Source organism: Leptinotarsa decemlineata, unplaced genomic scaffold, assembly GCF_025532065.1.
Source record: "Leptinotarsa decemlineata unplaced genomic scaffold, Ldec_3_MD MMD2_P_RNA_scaffold_1, whole genome shotgun sequence".
Lineage (NCBI taxonomy): Eukaryota > Metazoa > Arthropoda > Insecta > Coleoptera > Chrysomelidae > Leptinotarsa > Leptinotarsa decemlineata.
Window position 1 is genome coordinate 2,182,311 of NW_027412523.1, and position 19,638 is coordinate 2,201,948.

General features: G+C 37.3%; 2 protein-coding genes across 6 annotated transcripts in view; one reads left to right on the top strand and one right to left on the bottom strand.

Moving 5' to 3' along the window:
* LOC111511792 (tyrosine-protein kinase transmembrane receptor Ror) overlaps nucleotides 1–19,638 on the top strand; it is a 99,241-nt gene that overhangs the window by 28,108 nt on the left and 51,495 nt on the right. The gene's annotated exons all lie outside the window — the stretch shown is intronic.
* The window catches only part of LOC111511794 (uncharacterized), a 37,723-nt gene continuing 24,338 nt past the window's right edge, over nucleotides 6,254–19,638 (bottom strand). For 4 of the 5 annotated variants that reach the window (XM_074175740.1, XM_074175813.1, XM_074175783.1 and 1 more), the window contains 5 exons: nucleotides 18,266–18,967; nucleotides 14,244–14,491; nucleotides 12,385–12,647; nucleotides 11,509–12,051; nucleotides 6,254–6,911 (listed from right to left, as the gene is read on the bottom strand). In XM_074175740.1, coding sequence (XP_074031841.1) covers nucleotides 6,595–6,911; nucleotides 11,509–12,051; nucleotides 12,385–12,647; nucleotides 14,244–14,491; nucleotides 18,266–18,967 — 2,073 coding nt within the window. In that variant the 3' untranslated portion in view covers nucleotides 6,254–6,594. The remainder of the gene's footprint in view (nucleotides 6,912–11,508; nucleotides 12,052–12,384; nucleotides 12,648–14,243; nucleotides 14,492–18,265; nucleotides 18,968–19,638) is intronic. The other variant, XM_074175933.1, reaches the window with a different exon arrangement.

Consider the following 19,638-nt stretch of genomic DNA (forward strand, 5'->3'; position numbering starts at 1 on the left):
GCCCTTAACTATATTTTTAGACTAGGGTAGTCGCAAAGTGCGTGACCTAAGCAAACTTACGCTTTTTTGCATTTCAATTATTATTGTGTATTGTGACACTTAACGACATCTAGTGGCGAGTAGTGGTACTATGTACTATCTTTTTCAGCTACCCGCTAGGTGGCATTAGGCGTAATTAAATATTTGGAATTACCGCGTTAGTTTGAGAAAGTTTTGGTTCTAGCTAGTGTATTCCGATCACCTCGAGATGGCAGTAATAATTGCATATAAAAAGGCTAGCGGCGCAACTGCGAGTTAGTCTGCGTAAGAAAGGCGAAGAAAGCGAAACTGCCTATTGTGAAATGAAGTAACACCCGTCAATAAAAGTATTTTGATTTGACTTATTGTTTTTATGTGTGATTTGTTAGTATGGAAAAGAAGCGAAAAATCGACAGTGAATGCAGAACGTTCTAAGAAAAATGGAACTTTCAGTATTTTGTGATTGAGTCCAGTAATAGGGCGCTATGTTCAATTTGTAATGAAACCATAGCTGTTCTCAAAGACTATATCATTAAACGACACCGTGAATCGAAACATCTTCAAAGTTACTCCAAGTATACAGGAAGTTTGCGGAAGGAAAAATTTGAAGCTTTAAAACGCGGACTCAAATCGCAGCAATCTTTGTTTACCAAAGCGAATACTGAACAAGAGTCTGCAACTCGCGCCAGCTTTCGTGTGGCTCTTGAAATCGAAAAGCAAACCATTCACCGATGGAGAAATGATAAAAGAATGCTTGATTGCAGCAGCAGAAGAAATATGCCCCGAAAAGGTAAATTTATTTAAAAGTGTCAGTTTGTCAGTAAACACCGTGGCTCGGAGGGTGCAAGACATCGCAGAAAATATATCATCTCAACTGTCTGACAAAAATGGACATCATGAGTAGTTTTCTCTTGCATTGGATGAGTCAACGGATGTGTCAGATACTGCTCAGGTGTTGATTTTTATTCGCGGAGTAGATAAAAGCTATGAAGTATATGAAGAACTTCTTGATATTGATAGTATTCACGGCACGACAACTGGGGCAGATATTTTTAAGGGAGTTGAACATGCCATTAATAAAAAGAACCTACGATGAAGAAATTTGAAATCTATAACATTTGATGGAGGCAAAAATATGTATGGTAAAACTAAAGGAGTGGTTGCACTTGTGTCAAAGGCTGTAGAAAATGATGGTGGTTCAAAACCATTAGTCTTACATTGTATCATTCATCAACAGTCCTTGTGCGGAAAATGTTTGGATATGTCTGAAGTTCTAAAATCAGTCATAGTAGTTGTTAACTTCATCAGATCCACTGGGCTGAATCACCGACAATTCCGCGAGTTTATTCAACAGATTGGAGAAAATGATTTACCATATCATACTGCCGTACGCTGGCTTAGTTGCGGAAAAGTCCTTAAGCGCTTTTTTGAACTTCGAGCAGAAATCGAATTTTTTTCAAATGAGAAGCAGCGCCCTTTTGCCGATTTAGAAAATAGTGAATGGATGTGGAAGTTAGCCTTCTATGTCGATTTAACAAATCATATGAACGAACTGAATTTGAGATTGCAAGGAGAAAATCAGCCTCTCCCTGATTTATACACCAATATCAAATCCTTCAGGCAGAAAATAATACTATTTCAATCGCAATTACGTAAAAAATGTTTAACACATTTTGAAAAATGTGAAATATTCAGCCACACTACAGAGACTGAATTTTCCGTCAATTTTGCAATCGAAACTTTGAGTCATTTGAAGATAAATTTTGATACTCGTTTTTCAGATTTTAATGTCATTGAGAATGAAATTTAAGCTTTTTCAAAATCCTTTTGATTCTGACATTGAAACCCTGGCTCCGGAAGTCCAAATGGAAATTATTTATTTACGGTGCAGTGATATGCTTAAGAACAAATATCAAAATTCATCTTTGTTGGAATTTTATAAGAGTCTTCCACTGAAACAATTTGATAATTTGCATAAATTTGCTCGTGGGTTGTTTTCTGTTTTTGGTACTACTTACTTGTGTGAGAAAACGTTTTTCAAGATGAAGTACACAAAGAATGTTTACAAATCTCAATTAACCGATGAGCATCTTGAATATCTTTTAATAATTGGTACAAGTAAAATTGATCCACAACTACAAAGTATTGTCGGTGGAAAATCACAATTACATAAATCTCATTAGTGTTTTACTGTGATTTATTTCAAATATTTGTTAGTTATTAATATGCTTAAACTTAGATACTTCAGTTAAGTTTTCTTTGACATCATTTCTGTCGTTAAGTTTTACCTTGCAAGTAAATAAAACCGAGTAATTATCATTCTGTGTTTTCTTCTTCAACTTATCACAGCAATAGTAACAATAATCAGGTAATCATTGGCTGTCGCGGGCCAGATTGATGACAGTAAATCATTGGCTGTCGCGGGCCGGATTGATGACACTGGCGGGCCGTAGTTTGGAAACCCCTGCGTTAAAAGAAAAACAAAAGTTTGGACGAATGACTTCACGGTATATTTCAAAATTGGGCTAAATTAGTTACTTTTGACAGTTCCTAAAACTCATCTTGCTGATGTTTCATAAGAAACAATTTCTTAAAAAAATGCCGACATTTCTTCATTTCCTCAAAACACAGTTTCAAACGAATACGTCTGCTTTCACTCTATCTTTTCACCTAATAAACCTGCATCTCCTTTGAAATATCCATTTATTAGTTTCTTTTTTCATTACAAAATCCATCTATATCACTTCCATCTGGAAAGTCTTATTATTTATATCACGTTCTGAAATGTAAACACGACCGCAGACAGGAAACAGACATTTGAATGTTAACACGGAGTTTTCTGCAGAGCAGTGAGTCAGTACTTTTACGATCGGCTTAATGGGGATGGATGATTTTAATTTAGATGCGATATCGTCCGACATAGTTATGATGAATCATACGTATTTGTTTCATGGCCCCTTTCATTAGTTTCGTCTGTATCTAGTGTAGGGAGGTTAGGTTGTAGGTTAACTGTGGTGATAATAATTATTGACATGAAGGAATCTTCATTACGCGAACATCTGTGCCGCCGGCCTGGTTACCGGCTTGATTCCGATCTGAATAATAAAGTTATATACAAAAATACAACCGTGTCTGTTATCTTACGGCATGACACAACTCCTGGCCTAGTTACCGGCTTGTTTCCGATCTGAATGTTGAGGTTATATAAGGGAGTTGCAGTCGTGCCGTGCCTATGCATGTGTGATATGATCACATGAAGAGCAGGCACTCAGAAACAATCATATTTGATTACACTTGAAATAACAGTACAAGATAACAACTATTGATCTGTTCAGGTTTTTAGCTTGTACTTTTTCTGATCGTCTAAAATCAGTGGGTCACTTATCGTTGGCGATTTTCATAATGAAGACGTCATTAATTGGTTTGACAGAAACCTCACACCAGGCAAACTGCAGGTAGACCGTTGCACAGCCGAAAAATCTGATTCTTCTCGCATGGTTCATTGCAAGCAGTTAACTGGCTGATACCAGAGTCCAAAAGCATTACATCTGAGATCAAATACTAGTCAAGGCTGTCTCGATCTGGCATAGGTTTCATTGGTGGAACTGACGTGGGTCATGGATAAAGAATTTGAATGGTTTTGTTCTTAAAAATAACATCTCTGAGTGAAAAATTGCAGGATGAGTCTTCTGACTTGTTCATTTCTTTCAAGGGTTCAGAACATTTCATGGGCTTGTTGCATTTTCCCTCCCATTATTTCATGACACCCGCTATGGGCCTTGTTTCATTTAGTAGTTTATACAAGTCTCCCATTGGACATTTAGCATGACGAGTTATCTCTGCCTCTTTACTGAATTGCCTGCTGCAAAAGTATTTTTTACATAAGTAGCTGTATTTTGTTGAGGTATCCTATAAGGTGTCCTATAAGAGAGATGGACATTATCCAGTGAGTAGGCATTTTTCCCAGCCTTTTCGGTTGAAGAAGTTCCTCAGTTCTTTTCTCAGATGATCCCTTTATCTAGTAGAAAACAATCGTGAACAGGTAAGTATTATGTGTACTGACATTCAGAAATCATTTGGTACAATTGATCATTATCAACGAAGCAACCGGATAATTTTATTCTTTGGTTGTACTCATAGATTTCCATTTACTTGATAGAAGATGCTATGTTGAATATGGAGGCCATACTTCTCACCATTATCTAACTACTTCAGGTGTCTCAGAATGATCCAATCTAGGCCCCCTAGTCTAGTTTTTCTATTATAGACAATTTGAAAGTACTGCGTCATACATTCATTAGAAGCAAAGTGGACTATGAAACTCTTTTCTGGTCCCCCCTCCGGAAGAGGTTATGATCACATGCTTCTCTTGAACTATCTGTATTTGTAGAGAAGGCAGGGTTAGTGTAGGCCTACAGCACTTAGGCCATTGTACATCCTCCCGAGGAGTTGTCCTCCTAGGTCATCGTCCAGCCTGACCTTTCCAGGAAGATGGACCGGTCACTAGGAGATATCCTTCCGAGGAATGGTCCCCCTAGGTCATCGTCCACGAATGGGCATAGGCTGGGCGTACGAACGGGAGGAAAATTAATGGATACAGGGGAACGAAAGAATCCCCGGACAGAGTAGCGTGAACGAGGCAGAATTGATAGCGATTGAGAAAGTGATAGGTATGTGGGATATGAACGAGAGTGTGACTGTGATTAGCGATTCTGCCATGGCTGTGGAACATATGAATAAGAGGGTAGTGCGAATACAGAGGATGATAGAGGAGAGGAATGCGAGGGGAGCGCGGACATGCTTAATCTGGAAGCGCGGCCATGAGAACAACAATCTCGGAAATAAGAAAGCTCATGAGGAGGCAACAAGAGGTATGAGGAAAGCTGAGGTTACATGGGAAGTAGTGAGAATAGGTAGTAAGAATGAAGAGAGGAAGAGGATTAAAGAACGAATCAGGACAGAGTGGCAGAGGGAATGGGACACGGGAGAGACTAGGCGGCTGTTCTACAGGTTCTGCAGGACAGTCGGCAGTGAATCACTGAATCTGTCGCGGAAGGCCACCCAGCTGCTTACGGGACATGGTAACTTTCCGGGATACCTTGTCGGGTTTAACCTGGGCCCGGAACTACCATGTTTCTGCGGCTACGGTGAGCCCGAAACGGCGGAACACGTGATAGAAAGATGCATGGATGGCGTGAATGGAAAGAATATAAGGAGCGAGAAAATGCTGAGATACCATTGAGAGGAGAGAATGGAAAGGATAGTGGATGGATAAGGTTTGTCAATGAATGGGCGGAATGTGTGGTGAGGGATGAAAGAGAATGGTAAAGGGCGGGCTGTTAGCTTGGTGCCAAGGATCTGGAGTAGCAAGGACCTCGAGTGTTGGCGACGGTCTCTATGGCGGCCATAGATATTGTTCGGGCATCGAGCTATGTACAAGCAACAGAAGACATGTTCATTTTGATCATTATTGTTAATTGTTAATTGTTATTATTGTAATTATTGTATTATTATGGAAATAAAGAAAAGGGTTTTCTACCCCGCCAATTTGGAAGAGTGAGGGTTCCATTGACAGTGGTGGCAATGGATAGAGGGAAGATGCTCCATTGAAAGGCCTCCGGCTGTATCAGTTTCAAGATTGTTCAAAAATGGACCGATGCTTTTGCAAAATTCACCCATAGCACTAGCTGCGTCAGTGGCACGACTAGAGAGGGTTATAGGTCATGAGAGGGAGTCCAAATGATATGTTGTATGCAAGTGGAGTTTTAAAGAAGGTAGGAAAAGAGTAGGGACAAGGGTTCTACCTTGGGGGTGGATTCAACAATATCTTTGATGCTGCTGTTGCTGTACTTTCATTATTCCCAAACCGCCGCTCCGTAGATTTGTGTGAGTTGGGGTTAATCGAGGGTTTATTCTTCAACGTACGGCCCCACAGCATGGCTATCTTTGATCCCGTTACCATTGATACTAATAGGACACTAATAATGATCCTGATGACTGGCAAAACGTTCCGCAAAAATTATTATTATTATGTGAATGAATTTGTTGCATCATTGAACCACCCAACTGCTTCGATTCATATCCATGGAATTTCAAGAACAACAGGTTTGTTTAAAATATGTTTTCCGTTAACCAGCACCCCTACGAACGACAACCCTCAAAAGTCGAAACTTGTGCGAGCTAAGGAATAACGAGGTCTTACCTTTCAACGTGTGAATACTAAAACAGAATAACACAACTTTTGAAATCGATATATTAAAAAAACATGATCTAAGCCTGTGAAAAATAACATTTTTGGAACAAATAATTATACGAATTGAATATGTTAATAGTAATGTCAATTTCATTTATCCTTTTAACTTTTTGGTAATCACTAAATTCCGATTTTCGTTTCTATTAACGAGCTAATATTCTTTTTTTTTCATATGAATAGTTCATTTTTTCGCCGCAAGGTCCGTTACATAAGCACTTCATCATATTATACCCTGTTTTGCACAATGATAGACCTGGTAGATACGAGGATAATTCCAATATCTCATGCACGTGGAAAATGAATGTATCTTGATTTTATCGGCGTCACAAGCACCCGTTGCCCCAACACCCGCACCAGGGCAGCTTCCCGGAAAGAGGCGCATTAGGAATCGTCGACATTTTCCTCGTATTTTCCGCCGTCTCGCAACTGCTCACGCTGTTCGTTCTTTCCCGGTCCGAGTACTCTTCGAAATACATCGAACCGAAACCTAAACCTATTCCCAAGCCTAGAGTGTTCGACCTGTCGGTGCAGACGCTGAACGATCTTTCCCGGAAACTTCTCGGTTCGGCGAGGATGATGTTCGACCGCCGCAGCTTACCTTTCTCGAGTTTTTTGTGTTTGCGGTGCCTCTTTTGAATACCTGAAAGAATACAAGAACTTATATTAATGCCATCAATATCAAATCTACGAATCTATTTTCCATTTTACACTGTAGCGAATGGGCGAATTCGGCCCTGTACGAACGGGTAAATTCGACCCTGTACAGTACATAACACCAACTGAAATTCGCTGGTGGAGGAGAGGAGGAGAAGAAGGAGGTTGAGTTTTTTTTTTCGAACAAAGTTGTCCCTATTTTGAAACACACGGAAACAAGTGATAAGTAATTTTTTGCTGGAATCTTTTTGGCAACACTGTTTTTGACAGACAACGCGTGAATCGTGTCTTGTGTCGTTGTCAAACGTGTTCAGTTTGGTCTATAATTTAACCATGAATCGACTTACGAATGAACAACGCTTGCAAATTATTGAATTTCATTAATAAAATTCATGCTCGGTGCACTTCTTCCAATTTATGGGCAGTTTCGTCGGCCTACTGAGGGAGCTATTCGGAAGCTTGTGACTAAATTTCGAACCCAGTTTACATTATTGGACATTAAACCCCAACACGCATACGTAGAGTGAGGATCGAAGAAAATATTGCGGCTGTATCCGCCAGTGTTCGTGATGATCGTGAAATGTCGATTCGCCGTCGTTCGCAGCAACTGGGCCTCTGTTACTCCACTTCGTGGAAAATTTTGCGAAAGGATTTGGGTGTAAAACCTTATAAGATATAGCGAAAAATTGTGTTCAGCGACGAGGCTCATTTCTAGTTGAATGGATACGTTAGCAAGCAAAATTGCCGACCAACCACAAGCATTGCAAGAGCTACTGATGCATCCCGAAAAAGTCACTGTTTGGTGTGGACAATGGCCGGAACGTTACTGTCAATTAAGAGCGCTCCGTGTGATGATTGACGACTTTTTTTTGCCCAAAATGGAAGAATTGGATATGCCTGACATGTGGTTTCAACAAGACGGTGCCACATGTCACACGGCACGCGAAACAATGGCCCAATTAAGAGCCGCTTTTGGTGAACAGTTTATCTCACGTTTGGGGCCCGTCAATTGGCCGCCTAGATCGTATGATTTAACGACTTTGGATTATTTCTTGTGGGGTCATGTTGAATCTCATGTCTACAGGGATAAACCAGCAACGACTGACGCTCTGGAAGCCAATATTGAAGCATTTCTACGTGAAATACCGGTCGATATGTTAGAGAGAGTGTGCCAAAATTGGATCTTGCGCATGGGCCATCTAAAGCGAAGCCGCGGACAACATTTGCATGAAATCATCATTGAAGTCAATGAAGTCAATATTTCTGACAGAATGGTACTGAATGATGCCTGTAAAGTTATCAGGAGTTCGGATACCCGTCTTTGTATCGTGCGATATCATGAGAGAACAACAATTGCATCGTGGGGTTTCACGTGTGTCAACAACAACTGAAACTGTTGTTGTTGACAACAGTAGTAAAGAAAACTACTTCGATCACGCCACTGAAGATGAATGCCGCAGTTGCAGTCGAAACGTTTGGGGATTATAACCAAAGAAGATCACGACAAAACCCGGAAGCTAATCAAAACAGCAATTGGAGCATTCCTCTTTAAGGCAGCTGCCTAAACAGCTGATGAACTCGGTTTAGTTTTCGACACTGAACAAGGTGATACCAACTATGTCATCGAGCTAGAATCCGTACATATAAAAGCCGCACTTCACTCCTGCGTTAACACAAGGATAAAACAACGCAAGGGGTCTTCTACAACAACAGCTTATCAAACCACCAGACCTTTGCTTTCCCCAGGTCGAGTGGCTTGGAGTCGGAAACTGAGGGGTTCATCATGGCCTGCTAGGATAGTGTGTTGAATACGTTAGAATATCCTAGTCGCCTGACGAGAAGGTCCTAACACCAGATGGTCCAAAAAGAGTTTTTATAAGAATCTGCGTGTCATTGGAGGCGGTGGTCGGACAATTTGTACTGAAGAAGATGGTGATGATAGTACTAAATACCGTTATGTTCCTGATAACTGGAATGAATCAAAAGATTCGTAGAAAGTAAACTATAGGCGAACTTAGATAACCAATAACGTAGAATTTTAAACTGGATCAATAAGACAAGCAGCAATAGAAAAATTAAAAGAAAAAAAAGAAAGCTCAAGGAAAGAAACAGGAGGAAAGAAGCAAAGAATGCTTCAATATTAATTTTTTCATTGAAAATAGTTGACCAAATAGTGTGGGGTCATCAGACCAATGAAGCAGATGGTCTACATTACTTGCTCAGATTTTAAAGACAGTTTAGATGGAAGAAAATAATTGCAAGATTTGTGATCTGCACTATGGAACCTCCATGGAGGGTATCACAATCCAACCTAATACATTTATAAACACAATTTGTAAAGTTATTCAAAAAGTTAGCGATGAAGAGTTGAAGGCAAATGTCTTCGGCCCAATACTTCTAGAGGTTCACCTCTATGAGAGTTTTCCATGTATTATCTTAATACTTATTCATATATTATTGATTGATTGATTGATTGGTTGATTGATTGATAGCACTTTATTTCCAACAGGCACTGATCCAATTACAGGAAATGTACAAAGGTGTTGATGAAAATATATGCCAAACAGTATAATCAGTTGAAAAAAAAGATTGCTTCAACTAAAAGAAAAATAAGTAGAAATAGAAATATATCACAAGAAGCGAAAGGAAAAGTGATTACAGTTAAAAGGTTCTAGTGAGAATACATTTTAAAATAAAACTTTGAGAACTGTGAATAATATCGCACATATCACATATTGAATTATAGTTGTTATTTGTTCTGGCAAGATCACAGTAAAATGTCGTTTGGTATCTGGAATTAAGGCGTGGGGTGCGGAAGTTGATCGTTTGTAAAAGAGGGGCACACGAGATCTTATTGTTTAGCAGTTTGTGAAGAAAGGAGATTGTGACAAAAAGTCGTCGTGTATTCAGAGATATTACATTAAATTGATTCAGAAGGATATAATAGTCGGTTCTCCTCTGAGGATATATTCATGTGACCTTGAAAGACAGATATTTTAAAAATTTTTTCTGAACAGCATCAATATGTTGTATGTGACAATTATAAATTGGATACCATACCAACACGCCGTATTCTAGTTCAGACCTCACATAGGCATTAAACAGTGTTAGAATCGTATTAATATTCTTGAATTCTCTGGTACTCATTATTATAAAGCCCAACATTCGATTCGCTGATGAAATAGCCTGGTCTATGTGGGAAGTGAAAGTGAATTTATAATCAAAAGTGATTCCAAGATCTGTCATCTCATTTACTCGACTAACTGGAATGCTGTCAATAACAGAAGAAAATTCTATTATATTCTTTTTTCTAGAAAATGATAAAATGTAACATTTCGATATGTTCAAACGTAAATGGTTCTTGGAACAAGCAGTCTTCATAATTGCCAATTACTTTGTATAGCTTTAGATCATCAGCGTAAATAAGTTTTGGGCAGTTCATCATTTTCGCCAGGCCATCAATGAAAAGCAGAAATGAAAGAAGCCCCAAGTTCGAGCCTTGTGGTACCCCTGAGGTAGGTGTGTACAAAGAGGACTGAAAACCTTCATGTTCTACGTATTGCTTTCTGTCAAAGAGATAGCTTGTGAAAAAATCCATTAAACTTCCAGAAAAGCCAAATGATGATAGTCGCTGAATGAGGATGTAAAAATCAATTTGGTCAAACGCCTTTTGCATGTCCGTATAAACTACGTCAACTTGTTGCTTTTGGTCTAAAGCATCTGAAACATGTTGTGAAAGGCATGCAAGATTGGTCACACATGACTTGTGTTCCACGAACCCATGTTGATCGTCCGATATTATATTTCTGATCGAGTTATAGATAAAACCGTTTAGAATTATTTCGAAAAGTTTCGAGAAATTGCTTAATATTGCTGTTTACTGTTTTATATTGATATTGTAACGAATTAATGAATTAAGTATATTAAACGAATTCATTTCCAATAATATTTCACTAATCACAAACTAATTCATTTACAACACTTAGCAACTAACGCTTAATTTATTTCCACTATTTGAATTCCTTGTTTAACCGCTCGATTCACTTTCTGAACTCAACTGCACTCTTGGGACGAGAAGCTGGGCTTATATATCGGTAACGATCGTTCTAGAATTCTGAAGTCGTTTCGGTACTCGGCAAGAGTTTAACCAGCGGTTGCCGACTGCATTCCTTTTGCGGTGATGTCATGTGTTTATTCGCTGGCCGACATATCGGTCAGGGGCGTCTTCAGATTCGTTACAATATATATTATGTTGTGAAGCGTTGATGTGAATTCCGAGTATATCAATATATGAACCAAACTTTGCAGTAAGCTTAATTCAGTTGAAGTGGAGTAATTAAATATATATAGGTGTATTAACTACGACTGACCCATAACTAAACTTTATTGTTCAATGGTGGTTTATATTTGAGAATAATCAACATTGGGTTCAGTAATTGTTATAGTTGAATATTTGATGACTTTCTTTAATTTTTTTCACGAACTTGGGGAATTATAATCACATTATAACCAGCACTTGCTTTTTCTGGAAAGTCAGAATCAATCGATAGCTAGAAGTAATCGGTAAATAAGAAAATAGTTACCTTCATCTTTAACTTGAACATGTTTACGATCGGGGCTTACTGATCTGCTTTTCCCAATCTTCTTCTCAAGACCTTTGTCCTTTTTTTCAGTCGCTATGGAATTTCTTTTTTCGGAACTGGACTTGCTCTCTGAACTACTCGTCGTTTTCGGCTCCGCATTTGATTCTACAACAGATTTTCTCGTTTCCAGAGTCGGAGTTTTCGGATTCGTCGACTTGTTCTTGTCTTTGTCATTGAATCTTTCGAAGATAGACATTTTCCTTTCCGGTGGGGTTTTGGGAATGATGGGCTCTGATCCGTAGAGGAGGTTTTTGTTTTGTCCCTTTTTGCCTTTGAAGTGTATCGAAACTTTTTTTCGAATGCTCATCTTGGGAGATTTCATGTCGTCTTTGGATTGCTCGGTGGTTTGTTGTAATTTTTCGTCGGTTTTTTTGGATTTGTTCGGATTGAGTCTGATGGTCCCTTCGTTTTCGCTCGAAACGTGTTCTGATGAAGTCAGATCTAGTAGGTTTGTCTTCGAACCTGATGTGGGACCCATTTTACCTGTAACATGTCCCATATCAATAAGACCAACTCCATGTTTACTACAAATAATCTAAAAGCTCTTTCAGTCAATCTTCAACAATAAGGTTATTATAACTTCGCATAGAAATATCTTATCGTCATACCTCTGACTGCCTTACTGAAATGGCCAATAATTCAATAAATCTAAGCACATTACCCTTGAGTCATAATGTGTATCATACCCACTGCGCCAAAATTATCGAATCACTCATGAGTGACATCAGCGCTCAGTCGATTAACATTTACTTGAATGAATTCAATATTTGAATGCATTCATGCATTAAAATACGGATTATCAAATATATTACTTACCTTCGTTTTCTTTTTGTAGACTTTCCTTCGAAAAAAAATTATCGGGATTGTATCTCACGCCAAAGTAATCTGCGTTGACATAATTGTCCCTCAAATTTCCGAAAAAGAAAGGATTCGTGTCGATGTCTGTCATACCCATGACGGGTGCGCTATTGGGTATTATATTGTGGTCCACGGCACGTTTGGGGGGCGGTATCAAACATAGATTTTGTTGCGAAACTGACAGTTCTTCTATGGGCTTCGAACTGAGACTTTCCATACTTCTGTAAATCATAAACATAAATTGAAATGTTCAAAATGCATTACATGTAGCGAAAAAAAAAAGAGATAAAAGGGATGAGGGAATCTTCCAAAGAAAGGAAGGAAATAATCAATTTGAAAATAAGTAACTCTATACATGGATGTGTAGATCTTTCAGCTTTCATGCTTCTTTGCATGATCTTCACATCCATGTGAGTTATTTATTTTCAAATTGATTCTTTGGAAGATTCCCTCATCCTTTTCATTGTATCACGATGGAGTAGAAAGCCAAAAACTTTCTTTCCCAAAAAATATTTGTTGTTTAACAATTTTTGTTGATCAACATTTTTTTTGCTACTAAATGTGAATATTAAGGAACGATTTTTTTTAATCATAATTTCTATTTCTCTTTGATATTCTGAAAAAAACTTTTTTTCTAATTTATATTTTATTTATTTATTTGATAAACAATTTATTTTGAACAGATATATTTTCACGATATATTTTTTTAAATACTACCAAAAAAACAGACTTTGCACAAATAGTGACGCATAGTTGTTTTAGTTTTTTTGGTAGTATTTAAAAAAATATATCGTGAAAATAAATTTGTTTAAAACAAATTATTTATTGAATAAATAAAGAAAATGTAAATTAAACAAAAGTTTTTTTCAGAATATCAAAGAGAAATAGAAAATATAATTTAAAAAAAACGTTCCTTAATACTCATATTTGAAAGTAAAAAAAAATTGTAAATCAACAAATGCGTTTTTAAGCAGTAAACATTTTTTGAGAAACGATTATGTTTTTTAAAATCATAATATTCATCACTGATAAAAATCCCCCCAAAAAATTTCAAATATCTTATAAACAATACATTTGTTTATAACAATTTTTTAAACAAATAGAGCTAAAAATTGTGAAAAACCATTTTTATTTAACTTCAAACAAGAAGAATACGAATAAATTCGAATATAAAAAAATTACATTGCTTCAATTGAATTTTTCACTTTTTAACGTCTTTGATTATTAATAACAAAATGGAAAATCAAAATTTTTTAATTTTTCCAACGGGAATCTTTTTTGAAAGCATTCAAGAAAAGCTCCAAGAATTGAACAAAATTTGAGGTTTTTTTCCCTCTAAATTAAAATTATAAATATTGGTAATAGAGTTCCGGGAGGTAGGAATTCTTTTTAGGAAATTTCCTCCTCCTTAAGGTTTTTTTTTTTCAAAATTCGGATATTTTTAATATTTTCCGAGATATTTGCAGAAAACCAAACTCCCCCTTTTTTACTAAATTGTTTATAACTTTTGCAATTTTTTCGAGCCCCTTTTGAAATTTTTCAAAAAGTTGCTAGAGATCATTCCGAATCGAATGACCCATGGATCATAATTTTCGGTGCCCTTGGACAGAAATTCGAAAAATTGGATCTTGGGACCCAAATTATAAAAACTGTTTGGAAAAAATGCTGGCACAAGTGTATTATTATATCTGAGGGGGAATACTTTGAAAGAGACAAAAAAACTGATGAATAAACGAATATTTTTTGGAAAAATTAAAATTCTCCTTACTTTTTGAATATACAGTATGTAAACAATATTGTCAACCCTGCATACTCACCTCTGAATATTCTTATATTTATCAATCCCTATAAGAGGCATGGGATTAGGCATCAGAACGACGTTCAGCTCACTTTTGAATGGTTTCTCTGTTGTATCACTTTTATCCGCCTGTTCCAAATTCTCGAATCCAATGGGATTCTTCTCCACCTGATGTACTTCCTGTTGGCATAAGTCGTATCCATCTAGCTGGTTGATTTCGATTTGGGTGTTGATTCCCTTCTGCAAATTTGATATCCTCAGAATTTCCTACCAAAATGTCGTTGGTTTGTATAAGATTCACATCTTTTATAAAGATAATTCACATTTGGATTGAAAGGGTTTGTAATGTCAACGCTATGTAGACTTTTAATTTGTGAATAAATTCGTCTATCCATCCAACAAAAAAAGCAACCCAAACAATAACAGATGCGTGATCAAAGCATGATCACCACACACAATTGCACCTATATTGGCCAATCAGATATAACTGCAATCGGCTGTGGGAATTCATTGTTACAGTGTCGGAGTGGTCAGTTACATTTTAATGTCTGTGGTGTGTACATATACGGTATTTTAAAGTTTGAAATTTTTGAAATGTCAAGTACTGATACGACTAAAAAACTGCTAACGTGTGTTCCTACACTTCACCTAAAAAATGTTCCTATATACCGCCGAATATTATTAAAAAAAGTCGGTCGTTCCTTAGTGCTACTCTGTACAAGCAAGCAGCCTTGTCTGGAAGATCACATGCACTATGCATAATAATGTATTGGACGGAGTATAGTACGTATACATTGTCAATGACTCAACGTGTAGCCAATATTAGTATTACGAAGGCAATACTAATGCATTCTTTTCACAATAGTAAATAATTACATTTAATTTTTTATCAAATACAGGGTGTCCTTTCTTGAACTTCATATGATAAATAGAATCATAAATTATGAAAATTTGTCAAGATGAAAATGATGTTGGGGGCAATTCGTCTGAAGTTCAAAGCAAAGATTCAGTCTAACCAGAGCAGAAGCAAATAATTCGCTATCCAACATCATATAGCGCCGTTTCGACCCGACATTGGTCCCATCAATGATGTTGGACTGAACCACGAATGCAGTGACGGCACTGGGAGACTTGTTCATAATCGATGTGGTTGTAAATTATCCCCTAAAAAAACGCCGTCCGCCGCTGGTCTTTGTCAATCAAGCGTGACTTGGCCAAGGTCGCATTCAATTCTACTTGCGTTTCTCGATCGTTCTAGATATCGCGTCGCTTCGAGAGACTTCCATCTCAGCTTCCAGAGACTTCCTTCTCAGCTTCCAAAGACTTCCTTTACGATATATAAATACTACCATCAGGCAGATTGGGGAAGTCTAGTTGAATGTGCGATACGAAGTGATGTAATGAAGCTATATACATTCGAATATCAGTCTGAAGTTTTAGTTGTGTTTGTGTTGTACTGTCAGTGTATCAGTGAAATGAAGTTGAGTTTGATTGTACAATGTAGCGAGTTCTTGTCAGATCCACGGAAAAAACGTAACAATATTCATGGATTAAGTCTCATAGATGGCAATTTAGGATAGTTGAGTCGAACAATGCATTTGTGTTTCAGTATAACAGCACTGATGAGGCCTTTAGCAGGTAGAAACAGCGTCGTGTGGTATTGGATCCCGAATATTTGGCTTTCAGGCGCTGGTTTCATTTAGTACTAGAAATATTTGTAGATCGGTAAGCCAAGGGCAAGAGAAATGAAAGAAAAATGTGAGATAGAAAGTGAAGTATAAAATAGAGATAAAACAATACTTGGATTGTTTCAGTTCCTGAAACTGACATGCCAGTTGTTTCAATGATAGGTTAAGACATGTTCTTCAAAGATAAATGATGGTATAATGGGTGAAATATTATATAAGTGGAATCTCTTGATGTCCATTTATAATTTACGAAAACGAAAAGTTGCCTTGTACTCCTGGAAACGATTTTTTGATTGTTGATTTTTTTCGATTCTTCTTTACGTATATGTCTGTCTGATTTCCACTGAAGTTTGATAATATTACATTGATCAATCTTCTGTTATAAAATTGTTAAGCATACACTTCATCAAGATTGGAAGATAGTACATCAACCTGAACATAAACAGACTGTAAGTTTAGATATAAAATTGTTTTTTAATTATCAATTAATTTGAAACAGTCCCTTGAAAATTAGTGAAAATATCTTGATATTCAGCTCGGAAAGGGAAGATAGGAATCTGTACATCTGGTCAACTAACATATGTTAATGACTATATTCGAGTAATGGTCTCTGTCAAGTATGTGCTAATTATTCTTCATATTCTACAGTGGGAAATGTGTTGACACTTTTAGAGAGTCAACCAAAGTAAAAGCTCAAATAACATTCTTTACGAACGTTATTGGGAACATCTGTTTTATGAAAAATACCTGAACTGTGTTGTCCGAAACCAGATGCCTACATTATTTCTTTTGAGTGAGGAATTTAGAGGGTATTTTTTCAACGGATTATCAGAATTATATGTGAAGACTTCTGGATACAGTGTAAGCATGACCTGAAAAGTATGAATTTTTTCGTTTTTTTATTATCGTGGGAAGTATTTTTTTATTAAAGACAATCCACGTTGAATAATCAGCTAAGATTTTCAGTTATTTGAAGACTAGGATTTAGTATTAGCTATTTTTCCACGGACTAGCTATATAGATCAGATAATGGATCAGCTATCCAGATTAGATTAGCTATTTCAGTCTAGGTTAGTTATAGCTATTTTTTCAACGGATCATCAGAGATATATGTATAAAGACTTCTGGATACAGTGTAAGGATGACGTGAAAGGATAAATGTTTTCGTTTTTTTACTATCACGGGAAGTATTTTTTTTTAACAAAGGAAATCCACGTTGAATAATCAGCTAAGATTTACAGTTATTTGAAGACTAGGATTTAGTATCAGCTATTTTTCCACGGACTAGCTATATAGATCAGATAATGGATCAGCTATCCAGATTAGATTAGCTATTTCAGTCTAGGTTAGTTATAGCTATTTTTTCAACGGATCATCAGAGTTATATGTATAAAGACTTCTGGATACAGTGTAAGGATGGCGTGAAAAGTATGAATGTTTTCGTTTTTATACAGTCGTGGAAAGTATTTTTTAACAAAGAAGATCCACGTTGAATAATCAGCTAGGATTTTCAGTTATTTGAAGACTAGGATTTATTATCAGCTATCTTTCAACGGACTAGCTATTTAGATTAGATAATGTATCAGCTATTCAAATTAGATTAGCTATTTCAATCTAAGTTAGTTATAGCTATTTTTTCAACGGATTATCAGCTATTTTTTCAAGTATTATCAAAATTTTGTGCATATACTTTTGAATGCAGTGTAAGCATGATGTAAAAGTTTTCGTTTATATCAGCTATTTTTAGCGGATTAACTTTTTTCAACGGGTTAGCTATTCAGATTATATTACAGGTAGCTATTAAGTTCAGATTACTGGATACACTGGATTACACTGTAAGAATACATGTTTTCGTTTTTATACCATCGTGAAAAGTATTAACTTAAAATAAAGAGAATTCACATCTAATAATGGAAAGAGAAACGCAATGGAAAGAGAAGTTAGTTAGACTATATTACTGATTAGTTATTTAGACTAGATTAGCTATTTAGATTCAGATTAGATATTTTTTAACGGATTAGCTATTTTTTTAACGGAAAAACTTTATAGAAAAAATACTTCAATAAATTTTTGACGTAATGTATGTAGTACAGGAAATATTGGTTAAAATTTGAAAATATTCCAGAAAATCTACAATCTAACAGTTTTAAAGCATGGCCGAAACGTTCACATCATTGGTATTCAATTATAGTTTTTAAACAATATTTTTCACGAAATGGATTTGGAAATACTATCTGATCTAGATTGGTTCGTAGTTTTAAGAACAAAATTGAAAACATTTCCAATTGGCCTACGTTTGGTCGGAAAATCACCCTTTCTTTCCTCCCACGGAGTGACTTGTTCAAACTCTCACCTGAGATATAGATTCGATATCGTTGAGCAGCTCCTCTAGGTTGCCCCCATTGGAAAAGGTACTCCGACTTGGCGTTCCATTGAAACCGCATCCCGGCTCGTTGAACTTCTGGTTGTCAATTTTGACAATCAAATCCGTTGCCGACTTTTCCATCGACTCCACCTCGATTAGCGGATTCGTAGTTTTCGGTACCAGAACCATATTTTGGTAAAAACAGTTCGCTTGGGTCCTCACTATTTTTTGGCTAACGAAGTTTTCGCTGTTCGTGTTCCCATCCTCAAAGTTGCTGTCCACCATGTTCCCGGTTGAACCCCGAAACTGATTATCGTAAAAGTCCCCGGGATATAAAACATCCTGCATTTGGTAGAAGTGGTTGTCGTCGAAACTTTTCGACTGTTTAATCGGGGAGAAAAAATGCAACGGGGTTTGTTCTGGTATCGTCTGTGTTTTGATTGGAGCACCAAAATCTGGATAGCTTTGGTCCGGTTGCAGAATGTTGTCTTCGCAGCTGGTCCAGTTCTCTCTGATCAGAGAAGTCCTGTTTGAATTCAGTTCGGAATTATCAGCGCTGGTTTCTTCGGTTACGACGGATAGATGGTCGAACTGGACCTGCATGTTTTTTAGGTTGGTCCGCTGTACGTTTTTCAGGTTCTGCGCAGCCTCTACTTCTTCGCTTCCTTCACTGAAAGACCGGCAGCTTTCCTGGAATAATATTATAATTGAAGTGAGTTTGGTTTGTTTTTACTCTACGTAACAATTTTCGATTATTTTCCAATAAAATTTATAGGTGGCGCTAACAGTTGCGGTAAATGACAGTCTAAAGTTCCATGACAGTTTAGGTTCCGTGATTTTAAAAATGGCCGACGACACGCCATACCCGTCACGTGGTTCCAGCTCAGGATACGCGCCAGGCCAAATAGAATGTCTGGTCATGCCGCCGCTTATGAGCAATGCCGAAGGACAGTGGGACGCGCATGGGGTCTTTTACCCCGTGTGATCCTTTGGATCTAAACTGTAATAATAAGACCTATGTTAACGTACGGAGGGGAACGAAAGTCTCACAAGCAACGGCCATCCAAAAATTATATCAAATACAGCGACGGGCTTGTTTGAACATCACAGGAGCCATGAGAACAACACCAACCGCGGCTATGGAAGTAATTAAGGGTCTGACCCCTCTGGACCTGTACGTTAAGGAGGTTGCGTTAATGGCCATAGTACGATTGCGCACGGCTGGTGTGAACCTCGAAGTAGGAATAGGTCAATTGAGGCTGAGCCTATGGCGAGAAACTTTTACTGCGCAACCTTTGCTGCAGGCAACCATTGATGCAATTGAACCCAGGTTTGTGTTCAATAAACCCTACAGATGCTAC